Source organism: Hemitrygon akajei, chromosome 3 (assembly GCF_048418815.1).
Source record: "Hemitrygon akajei chromosome 3, sHemAka1.3, whole genome shotgun sequence".
Classification (NCBI taxonomy): domain Eukaryota; kingdom Metazoa; phylum Chordata; class Chondrichthyes; order Myliobatiformes; family Dasyatidae; genus Hemitrygon; species Hemitrygon akajei.
Genome location: NC_133126.1, coordinates 118534214 through 118546728, shown reverse-complemented (window position 1 = coordinate 118546728; position 12515 = coordinate 118534214). Strand labels below are relative to the sequence as shown.

At 43.0% G+C, this 12515-nt stretch overlaps 1 protein-coding gene across 2 annotated transcripts in view; it reads left to right on the top strand.

Annotated features, from left to right (window-relative positions):
• Positions 1–12515, top strand: part of sned1 (sushi, nidogen and EGF-like domains 1) — a 147675-nt gene that overhangs the window by 66557 nt on the left and 68603 nt on the right. For both annotated transcript variants that reach the window (XM_073040661.1, XM_073040662.1), the window contains exons 4-8: positions 433–595; positions 5419–5544; positions 6145–6258; positions 8999–9112; positions 10352–10465. In XM_073040661.1, coding sequence (XP_072896762.1) covers positions 433–595; positions 5419–5544; positions 6145–6258; positions 8999–9112; positions 10352–10465 — 631 coding nt within the window. The remainder of the gene's footprint in view (positions 1–432; positions 596–5418; positions 5545–6144; positions 6259–8998; positions 9113–10351; positions 10466–12515) is intronic.

The following is a 12515-nucleotide window of genomic DNA, read 5'->3' as shown; positions in this document are numbered from 1 at the left end:
AAACATGACTATTTCCTTTTTTCCATAGATGCTGCCTGGCCTGCTGAGTTCCTCCAGCATTTTGTGTGTGTTGCTTTGGATTTCCAGCATCTGCTAACTTTCTTGGGTTTGTGATTTGCTAGCCTTAATTGCTTGTTTATGTTGTATTACTGATTCTGGGCCAGGGTGGGAGGCTCATCTGATAACCTCATGCCTTAACCGAGGGAAGGAAGGGCATCTTGCTCTATTTATTCCCAAATGTCAGCGAAGGCTGGATTGGAATAAATTTGAGTTTGACCATGGTGCCCTGAGTAGACAGGTAGTTTATCTACCCTGCCTTGAATGCCACTATAACATTGGCTGAATATCAACAGGGTGTTCATTCCTTCAAAGACCCATTTATTTACCCTTTGTGGGTCCCTTCCACTGAATACACATATCCCTTGCTCTCAGGCAGGTTTCAATGCTGGAGATGGAAAGCGTTACTTCAATATTCCTGGTTCACGCACGGACGACATTGTGGATGTCGAAACGACAACCAACGTGGGTCTTCCTGGCCGTTGGGTATTCCGGATCCACGATGCCTATGTTGAGGTTGGTGGCTGCAATGACTCAGGTAAGGTCACAGCGAGCGGCTTCATAATCACCTGCAGTGGAAGCAATCACAGGGCAATAATTTCCACAATATTCTCTGAGTTAGGATTTTGCGGGTGTCAGTCCAAGCTATCGCACAAGGCAGCCGTGTTAGTTGTGGTATCCTTTAGAAAAGTTATAAATCGGTACCTGTGTTCCCTCTCAAAAGATATGAAAGATTATCTTTTAGTATTATCAGTATAATGGGCTATGTGATACTGTTCTGTCACCAGTATTTTGGGCTGGTACAGCTGATACTGTTCTAATGGTATCATGTGGACCAATAATGATGTTGCTGGTGGTGTATAATTTAAGTGGTCTAGGTGGCTACTTCAGCTAGGTGAAGTGGACTATGTTGAAAGACCTCAAGTGGTATGGGGGCCAGGAGCTATATTTGTGAAATGGTCTGGAGTTGTTCTACCGAAGTGTGGTGGTCAGCTAAGTTGAGTGGTCTTCTATAGTTTACTAGTTGTCAGTGGTCTCATTGTATTGTGGTGATATGGAGTTCTCATGTGATTCTCCAGTGTGGTTTGGTCAGGTGATGTCCCAAAGATCTGGGTGGAATGGGACAATCCAATAGGTGGACATGGACTGCCATTCTTCTATTCCTGTGACCTGGTATGGGATGATCCGATATGGGTCTTGTAATTTGATTCGATGTGGTCTAGTGCTGCTTTTGTTGTGTGTAGTGGTCTGTTCTTGCTGCATGAGGTATTATTTGAATGATGTGGAGATCGGGCACTGTTAAGGTGTTTGATGGCGTGAAGGTGTTCCTGTGATATATTGAAGTCTAGGACTGTCAATATATTGTTGGGAAGTAGTCATCTGCTGCTGTCCTAGTGGGATCTGGCACTTTTCATGTGATGTGGGGTGGCTTGGTTCTGGTGATGCAGTATGTATGGTCTGCTGTTTCGGTGATGTGTGGTGGTTATTTTTATGGCTATTGATGAGGGCTGGTCTGCCACCATTCCAGTAATGTATGCTGTCTGGCAAGCTTCCAGTTTGATGAGGTGTACTGGTGCTCTTCTCATGGCATGGGGTGGCTCGTTTGGCTGACTTGAGATGCTTGTTGCTGTCCTGGTGATGTGGGTGGGGAGATACCAGTCCACTGATTTATTCTGACAGAATTCTTGTGAAGTGTGGCCTCTTCTCCAGAGACAGGAGGTGGCTGGATCTGTTGCAGTGATATGACTGAGCTGGCATTGTAATAATAATCTTGGGTGAACGCAAACCTATCAGTGTTACGGTACTTGTGATGTGGCACAACTTCAGTGACGTAACCTGGCCTGGCTTGAGTTTATATGTGTAGTTTTATGGTACTTTTGTAGTCGTATGGACAGGTCAGATATTGCTCTAGTCACATGTAGTATTCTAGCAATTTATTGTTTTCATGAGGTAGAGTCATAGTCTGGGTTGGTATGGTTGACATAGGTGATCTAAAAATTTCTAGTGTTGTGCTGCCCTCTAAGGCAGACACAATGTTTTTGAGTAGTTTGGTACTCTGCTAGTGATGTTGGGTGGTTCGATTCTGTGATTAGTGGATGACTGATTCCTTGGGCAAACTTGTCTTGTTCAAGCTGTGGAAAGATCTGATCTTATTTTAAAGTTGTGAGCTGGTCTGGTACCATTTTGGTGTTATGGTTTGGTGTCGGACCATTCTGGTCAGTTGAGATGCTTTGAAATTGCTCTGCCGATTTGCACTATTGTTGCACTCTTCATAATGTGAGGTAACCTGTTATTGCTTTCATGAGACGAGCTGGTCCAGTGATGTTTTTGTGTTGTAGAGTGGTTTGATACTGTTCTAATGATATGTGTGGTCAAATTCCATAGTGTTAATATGAAGTCATCTAATTTTCCTCCCATTTCATGGGCTGGTGTGGTGCTGCATTGATGTGGTCCAGCCTGGTACCATTCCAGTAAAGTGTTTGGGATTTGTTCCAGAACTGTTCTGGTTTGGAGGGGTCAAGTTTTCCATCTTCTTCAAGTGAAGAGAGGTGGTGTATGATATTGTTCACATTATATTGGATGGGTCCGCTCGGTTTTAACATAGTAAGGTGGTTTGATACAGTTCTAGTAATGTGGCTGGTTTGCATTATTCTGGAACAAGCTTATTCTTGCTCTCAGAATGTCGTCTGCTCTGTTAGTGTTCAGTAAATTGGTCATCTACTACAGTCAGTTAATGCAGATTGGTGCAGACTGTAGTGATGGGGCAATGTCTGATACTTTCAAGTGACATGGGGCGGTCTGGTACTATTTCAGCAACACTGCGCCATTTTTTTTAACTGTTGTAGTGATGCAGATGTTCAAAGTTCTAAATACGTTTATCCTCAAAGTATGTAAATTATATACAGCCTTGAGATTCGTCTCCTCACAGGCAGCCACAGAACAAAGAAACCCAGCAGCATTGTCCTGGTGATTAGGAGTATAGATTTGTTCTGGTTAAGTGACGCAAAGTACTCTGAGGGCTGTTCAAGTGCTATCCTCTTGTTGTATGCTGTGCGTCCAGTTCTGGTAATGATAGGTGATCTAAAACTATTGATGTGGGGTGTATTGTATTATTCCAGTAATAGATGGTCTAGTACACTTCTCATGATATCGAGGATTAGGGTTCCAGCGATGAAGTGTATTCCCGTACCACAGGCATGATCTTTTGCTGTTTGCATGTTGTGTGATGATCTGATATTGTTCTTCTGACTTGGTATTGTCCGCGCCTGTTATTATGATGTGGCTGGTCTGGTACAGCATCCTGAAGTGCTTAATCTGGTCTTGTCCTGGTGATGTGGGCTGGACCAATTCTCTTTCAGTGATGTGCTCTGGCCCAGTTTCCTCCTAGTGATGAAAGCTGGACCATTTCTCTACTGGTCTTTGATATTGTGCTTATCTATCAGGTACCCAGGACTGTTCTAGCTTTGTGATATCTTTTTATTCTGTTCCAATGACTAGCAAGGTGCTGGTGACGTGGAGAGGTCTGGTATTGCTTTAGCAATGCATCAGTCTGGTGATGGGGTATGGTGGACACTTATCAATAGGTGTGGGCTGCTGAAGTTTCTTTCCAGGAAGGTAGGTCAGTCCATTTCTGTTTCAATAATGTGGGTTGATCTGTTACTGATTTAGAGATATGTAGTTTCTCTGTTCCAGTGTTGTGGGTTAGTCTGGTAGTGTTCCAGTACTGTGGGGTATTGTTACACTGAGAAGTAATTGGGAATAGCTACCGACATGGCATCAGAATGTGCAAGGAAACAAGAGGTAAACCATGCAGTCAGGGAGAAGATGTAAACTCCACACAGACAGCAGCGGATTGAGCCTGGGTCATCGGAGCTGTGAGACTCCACTGCGTAAGCTTCAGGTGGTTTGGTATTTCACTGTACTATCACTAAAGTTTTGGAATGTGGCATTTGTCATAAATAATTTTTTTGTAATGTCTTAATTGTGCAACAGGAACATATGAGATGTAAACTATTGCTTGTCAATATGTTTGAGTTGCAGCATTCTGCCACTTGTCAGTCCTCCATTCAAAAGCCTTGGTGTTTGTATTAGTGGATATCTGCAGCTTATTTAGCTCCTTGAACAAATCGGAAACACAAATCCCACATCCAAATCTTGTTCGAAGGCGAAGGACTGGGAAGAGACAAGATGAGAATTGAAGGAAGAGTGTGGGATGGGGAGCTGAGAGTATGACAAGGAAATGAAAGGGAGAGGAGGACAGATGAAGGCTATGATAGAGAGGACAGAGGTAGGATGAATATGGGATGGGTGGATGAGGAAATGAGGATTTGGATAGCTGATGAATCGATATGATGAGCTGCTGAGGGAATGAGATTAACGTATTTTGGTGGAAAGCAGGTTATGAAACTGCACTGGGCAGGAAACTGTGTAGTTAACAGATGGTGCAATATTATTCTGGGCTTGTGAAGTAACTGCATGCTGGACAGGCAGTTCAGTGGATAATATTTGGATTTACATATCTCCATGGCAGGTATCGAATCCCAGACAGCCACGTTGGTGAGCTTTATTTAATAGGAAACATGAATCCTCTTGGGGAAAGCAGACCTCTCTTGAATTTGAAGAGAATTGGGCCGGAGATTTGTAACATTGTTGAGGCCATGTCTAGAGGATTTCTATGGCCAATCCAGTCTCTCGTTTTCCTTGGAGCAGAGGGGGCTGATGGAGATGTACCAAATTATGAGGAGCATAGATAGAGTAGGTAGTAGGAAAGTTTACCTCCCAGTGGAAGTACTTATAACCAGAGGGCATAGGTTTAAAGTAAGGAGGGAGACAATCTACCTGATACCTTGAAAAAATACTAATTCTACCTAATTTTCCCTCAACTTGTACTAATGGTGTTATGTTTATTTTTATTTATTTTGTGAAGGTATATTATTTATAATTTTATGGTAATATAATCTATGCCAGTTGTGTATGTAATGTACCATAGGCTACTGCTGCAAAGAAGCCAAACTTCATGACATTTATTCCCTGGGTATGTTTGCCCATGACAATAACTTGGAACATGAACTCCATACATGGAAAAATGTTTTCACTTGGAATATTTCAAATCTGGAACTGCCTGAGGTAATGTTGGAGGCAGGTACTCTCGAATAATTTAAGAAGAATTAAGACAAGTATCTGAGTTGCCAAGACCTAGAAGGATATGAACCAAGTGCCTGTAACAGGGAATTTATAAATGGGTATGTGATGGTCAGAGCAGTGAACAGTAGCTCAATTACTCTACAACAAATGCAACAGAATGAGTTTGAGTTAGTGTGTGCTTAAAAATGTTTGCAACTGATACTTTACTCTCCACAGCCTCGGTGTGTTTGAATCTGCGGCCATGTCTGAACGATGGAAAGTGCATCGATGACTGCATCACTGGAAATCCTTCTTACACCTGCTCCTGTCGGGCGGGGTTCACGGGCCGGAGGTGTCAGATAGGTAACGTGTAGTGTTTGGGCAGAGGGACTCCCATTCCTTCAGCATATTTTGGGACAGGACAGGCGGAGGGGATAGAAGACCACCCTCAAAGGGTAGGAGGTGGAGCAGGGCAAGAGCAGTGGGAAGAGGACATGCAAGGGAGGAAATCAGCGACGAAATACAAAGAAGTGGTAGGGTTGTGAATGGGTACCAAGGGAAAGAGAACCTACTGATGGTGCTGGGATGGGTGAGGTCTGGTAATGGGATTATCGATGTTGGGTCAGGTAAGAGGAAGTGAGCTACTGAGGTGGGGAGGGAATGGTTTGAAAGGGTCAAGATGAGGGGAGATGCACAGGGTGGGGGAGGGAAGGGAGAGGGTGGTATGAGAAGCCATGGGCTGGGATGGGAATGTGAGGGATGAGATGCGGAGATAGGAGATAGGACAAGATTGAGATGGAAGAGTGGATTGTGTTATTGAGGAAATTGGATCAACTTGTTCTTGGTGGGAGGGTTGTGCCACACTCCTCTGAGTCACGGTGGTGATCCACTGAATGAATCTCCTGTTGGTGAGCAGACTGCACACTAGCCACTGGAGCTTTCACCTTTCCTCCTGTTCTGCAGACATCGACGAGTGTGCTTCATACCCGTGTCGTAATGGCGGGACGTGCTTGGATGGTCAGAATGCCTTTGCTTGCCAGTGCAGTGCCGGATATACAGGAGTGTTCTGCGAAACAGGTTCGAGCTGGTTTAACATTCTCTTTGTTTGCTGCTTGCTGTTCTGTTAGTCCTCTTTAAAAACCCAAGCAATCCATTGCTAATTAGTGGGTAAGTCGCACTTAAAGGGACCGTCATCCTATTGAATATTAGTTGGTCCACATTTAATGGACATTGCTACACACTAGATATCATCCCATTTTAAAAGGAACGTGTTTCCGTTCTAATATTGGAACATAGACCAGTTTTCCAAAACTGAGGTGAAAGATACCAGGACCAGTCGCCTTACAAAAGTTTAAAGGTTCAAAGTACATTTAGTATCAAAGTATTTATACAGATATGACCTTGAGATGTGCCTCCTGACAGGCAGCCACGAAACAAAGAAACCCAGAAATAAACATGAAAAAGGAAGACCCAACGTGCAGAGGAAAAAATTATCATGCAAACAATAAAAGCAAGCAAATAGCATTCTAAACGGAAGTTCACAGTTCTGTCCATAGACCCTTAGTTCAGTGCAGACTGGAACAGTGAGCTAAACCGGTCTGTTCCTCACCTCAGGCCCTGACACCCTGCCCTTTTCAATCTGGCCTGGTGCCTAAGTTGTCACCCAAGCATCGGGCTCAGTTGCTTTGCTATGCTCTGGGGCCTGGGCCCCACCACCTCAATTCTGCCTGTATCTGACCCATCCCACTCAGCCCAGAGGTAAAATCATTGTTCAAACATCGGATTCAGTTGCTTCAATGTGCTCTGGGGCCTGGACCCCACCGCCTCTATTTGACCTGTACATGACCTTTCAGATTTAGCCCGACTGGTATCGACAGCAGCCTCCCTCCAGTCATTCTGCACATGCCAGAGGTGGATACATCCAGCATTCAAAAAGCGCAGTAATTGAGCTCAGTACAATGGCAAGCAAAGATCCTGCAGAAAGAAAGTACCAGGGGAGGCTACAGAATAAGTACACATCACAGCAAAACCTTGGGGAGAAAAACGGACCAATGACAACTCTCTGTCTTTCCAACCTGCCTCTTGTCTGCAAATTGTTTCCCCAAAATCCAGGCCTTAATGGCCCACTGTTTTCTAAGGTAAACATTGGAAAAGGCCATGCTCTTGTTCTTCCACAGACTTAACAACGTCTGAGTGACCCTTCTGACTGACTTCAGATCAGACTACATTAAGCTCAATATTGTATATTACCCTGAGCTTGTGCCAATTTCACCCTACCTCCACCTTCACTCAGCCTCTTTATACATTTCTCCTTTAAGTTCTGTCTTTAAATGCATCTCTGTTCTTGCATCCTTATTCACCCTCTGTACCACTTCAGTAACAAACCAGATAGTCTGCTGATTGGCCAGCCCAGCTGGCTGACCCAGAATCCTATTGTTTCTTGCAGTTGTCCCCCAACTGTGGTGGGGAGTTGTGTCTGAGGCAAAGTCAGATGAAGTGCATGACTGACCCCAACCTCAATGCTGCCTTGATCGCTGGTGAGACCCTTAACTCCATTATCAACAGTTTACAAACTCTCATGGAAAATAGCGCATTTGAGAAAATCTTTGACATTCAAAAACATGCAAGAACTATTAAAAATACTATTATGAGAATTTTTAAAATGAAGCATTAAAAAAACTAGAACACAATAATTAAACAATTAAGTCAACTGAATTATGTGAATTAATCGTCCTAATCTTTCTATCTGAAACTATTTATTTCTCATTGAGCTGAGATCAGCGGTTGGCTTCCAAGTCATTGGGAGCTCAGCACCTGGGTTGCACTGACAATTAGCTGGTGTCCCAAGATAAGCCAGGTGACTTCAAAATGTAATGTAAATTTATTATCAAAGTACATATATGTCACCATATACAACTCTGAGAAAGATTTTCTTGCAAGCATACTGAATAAATCCATAATAGAATAACCATAATAAAATCAATGAAAGGCCAGACCAACTTGGGCGCTCAGCTAGTGTGCAAAAGACAACAAACTATGCAAGTACATAAAGAAATACAATCCACATACGATCACTGCCTGTATTAAGCGGAGGATCTGCCCTTGGCTTTGAAAAAGGCTATAGGAGCTGTTTCCATATTAAAAAGCACGTTGCTAACATTATTTTAATATATATAAACTGATAAGCAAGATTGGAACTAGGAGACATAGTCTCAAGATTAAGGGGAATAAATTTAGGAGATGAGTAGAAACTCTTTTTTCCCAGAGAGTAATGAATCTGTGGAATTCTCTGCCTAACAAAGCAGTAGAGGCTTCCTTATTAAATATACTTAAAACACGGACAGATTTTGGCATTGCAGGGGAATTAAGGGTTTTTTGGGAAATGGCTGAGTCCACAATATCATTGAATGGCTCGACAGGACTGATAGCCTACTCCTGATCCTATTTCTTGTGATCTTATGTCCTTATATTGCCAAAAACACTGTTTCTCATTTGACTTCCAAACAGGGAAATAGTGATAAAGTTGAGCTGTTTGCTACATTCTCGTGCTCTATTTCCAGTTGCTCGCTTCTGCTTTACAGTATATCCATGTTTGATGTTTTATGAATGGGCTGCTGGTTGATAAATGAGGGAGAGATGCAGCCTTCAATCTTTTCCTCACTACCATAGCAGTGATGGACCGGACAAATAACTACAGTCATCACATACAGTATAAAGCAATAGTTTATTTTGAAGATGCAGTAGAAAAAGTATGAGTGAGTTGCGTTCAAAGAACTGTCTTATAACACAGTTTTCAACTGTGCCCTCTCTTGTCAAGATATCAATGACTGTTCATCAAATCTCTGTCAGAACGGAGGTACTTGCTTCGATGGAATTAGTGCATATAGCTGCCAGTGCACGTTTGGCTTTGCTGGGAAGCACTGTGAGATTGGTAAGTATTATAACCGTAATATTGTTGTAACTGTAGCACTAGATTCTGCATTTCATGTTGTTTTTCTCTTGTACTACCTCAATGTACTGACGTTGTGAAGTGATACCATGCAAAACAAAGTTTTTCAGTAAAACAATAATAACACAACTTAAAAAACACAAAATGCTGGCAGAACTCAGCAGGCCAGACCTCCTCCCGTAGATGCTGTCTGGCCTGCTGAGTTCTGCCAGCATTTTGTGTTTTTTATATATTTCCAGCATCTGCAGATTCACTCGTGTTGCCTTTGAATAACACAACTTACTGGTTTTCTGATGACATAAAACAAGGGAATCGCAGAGTAACAGAATGGTGTCAAAGTATAACAGAATCAGAATCAGGTTTATTATCACCAGCATGTGTCGTGAAATTTGTTAACTTAGCAGCAGCAGTTCAATGCAATACATAATATAAAAGAAAAAATAATAAATAAATAAATCGATTACAGTATACATATATTGAATATATTAAAAAATCATGCAAAAACAGAAATAATACATATTTTAAAAAGTGAGGTTGTGTCCAAGGGTTACACAGGGCAGAGTGCAACAGCCAAAGGTTAGTAATGTCATGCAGGAATTGGGGACAAGGAGCAATGCTTAGCTGGAGAAAGGTATTATACAGCAAAGGTGTGGGAGACAATGCAATACCATGCATAGATCAGGATAATACTTTGCTATCATCCTAGAGGGCAAAGGGTTAAGGTGTGAAGGGGATTTTTAAATGAGATCTACAAGACACATTCTTACACAAAGAATGTTAGGTGTCTGGAATGCACGGCCAGGGAAAGTGGCGGAAGAGAATATGATAGCATGTTTAAGAGGCATTTGGACGGGCTCATGAACAGGCAGGGAATGGAGAAATAAGACCATGTGCAGGCAAGTAGGATTAGTTTAATTTGGCATCATGGTGGACACAGACTTTGTGAGCTAAACACCCTGCTGCTGTGTAGTACTGTTCCGTTCCGTAGTTCATAAAGATATGGGGTAATACTCGTGTGGACCCACAGGATACAGGATTATGCTAAATTTGATTATGCAGAGAAATATGATTCAGAATGCCAAAAACCAAAGCTAAAATTGCCAGGCATGATGTCCAGATTTATTATTCTGAGGCCAAATTGTAAAGCATGTAAGATGATCTGCTCGCTGTCAGAAAGTTGCTGTTGTTTCTAACTCTGTGACCTCCGGCTTCCAATTACAGCTGACTCCTTGTGCAAAAGTAAAGAATGCCAAAATGGCGGTGTGTGTGAGGTGAACAACGGAACGGCAGTGTGCATCTGTCAGAAGGGCTACGCCGGAGAGAGCTGTGAAAATGGTGAGCTCACTTCCCTTCCCGCAAACTAGTTGGCATTTAAGCAATCCTCCCTTTCAGATCAACATTTTATTAGCAATTTTTTTTTGTTCCCTTCAAGATTTAGAGTTGAAGAAGTAACATGAGACCTTGGTTTGACATCTCATCTGTGTAAGCAGTACCTTTAATGGTCTAAGGCTCACTGAGCACTGCAAGGAATGACTCTGGTTTGTCTCTGGAGTGGGATTCGAACCCATAATCCTCTAACTCAGAAACATGACTGACACTTCCATATTCAGTCTGGTTCTCTATGTTTCTCTCTCTTGGTTCCTCACTTACTGTCTTACTGGCCATTCCTGTCCTTCGCTTGGTTTCAATTCTCCAGGAAGCTCAAGTGGCTCGGTACCTCGTTACCATAGTTTCAGCCCCCGGAAGAGGTCTGGATGGAACTGCTCTCCAAATCGTGGCACAACTCAGCCAAGATTAGCAAATAGAAAATCAGAAACAGAAACCAAAAGTTGCAAGAGTTAGCAGCATCTGTGGAAGGAGAATTGAGTTAATGTTTGGGGTTGTGGACCCTTCCTCAGAACTGGAGGAGAGTGCAGGGGTGTTGAATTTCAAAGCCGAGCTGGGGATAGTGAGGTGTAGGACAAAAGACTGTATGGAGATAGGATGACACAGATCAGTGGATAAGGAGCGTGAATTCTAACTGTCCAGGAGACATTTTAAAGAAATGCAGTGAGAAAAGGCTATAAGCACGATGATGGGAAACACAGAGAGCTTCCTTGAAACTGAAAAATTCAGTGTTGATTCTAAAAGGCTACAGTGTGCCCAGACAGAAGACAGCACGTTATTCTTTATTTTCCTTGGTTCTCACTGTGTCAGAGGAAAAGGACACAGACAGGCAAGTCAGAACTAGAGTGGAATTGAGAATTAAAGTGGCAGGCAATAGGAAGCTCAGTCGCTCGTGAAGACTGAGAAGCAGGTGCTCCATAAAGTGATTGTTCAATCTACATTTGGTCTCTCCATTGTAGAGAAGCCCATATTGTGAACACTGACTGCAGTGGACTGGATGATGTACAAGAGATTCACTGGTTCACCTGGAAGATTGTTTGAGTACCTCCTTCAAGGAAGAGAAGAGATGAAAGGGATAGCAGTACATTTCCTCTGGTTGCACAGGGAAGTGTCGTGGGACAGACAGTAGTGGGTGGGGACAGAAAGCAGAGCAAGGAGTCACAAAGTGAGTGGTTCTTGTGAAATGCAGGAAGGGTGGAGATGGGTAGATCTGACTGGTAGTGGAATCAGGTTGGAGTTGGCAGAAATTGTAGGAGATTATATGGGAAGGCTGGTGAAGTTGGAAGGTCAGTACCATGGAGAGGGGTGAAAACAAATGTGCAAGAAATAGAGGAGATGCCTTTGAGAACTCTAGTGGCCAAGTAATCTCAGGAAAAAGGAGGACATTTCAGGGGCAACAGAGTGGAAGTCTTCAGCAACGGAATATGAACTAGAAAACCTGGGAGTAAGGAATATCATCATTGGAGAGGGCAGGGTGAGAAGATAGTCATTGAGACGTAGAGTTACAGAGTGTGGAAACACCATCCATGGTTCAACACCCATGCCAATGAAGGTATTCTTCCTAAAATACTCCCACATGCCTTCATTTGGCACATAATTCTCTAAAACTCTCCTATCTGGGTACCCCTCTAAAAGTCTTTCAACTGTCGCATGGAATATGTATTGAGAGTAGCTGTTGGAGTCTGTGGGTTCGACAGTGATGTTAGTGGCTATTCTGTCTCCAGAGATGGTAACAGGCATATCCAGAAAGAGGAAGGAACTGTCAGTAATACTTACGATCAGAGTGGAAATTTGCAGCAGAAGACAGGCAATCTGCTCTGCCATTTTACAACATAGTCTATGAAGATAAGTATTTATCTTAAATACACACACCCACACACACACTTCTCTTTCTCCTGGCCCCCTCCCCCCCTCCCCCCTCTTCTCCCCACCTAAACCCCTACCCCCTATACCCGCATCCCCCTTCTCACTTCCTCTCCCTCCTCTCCCCTTCTCAGTA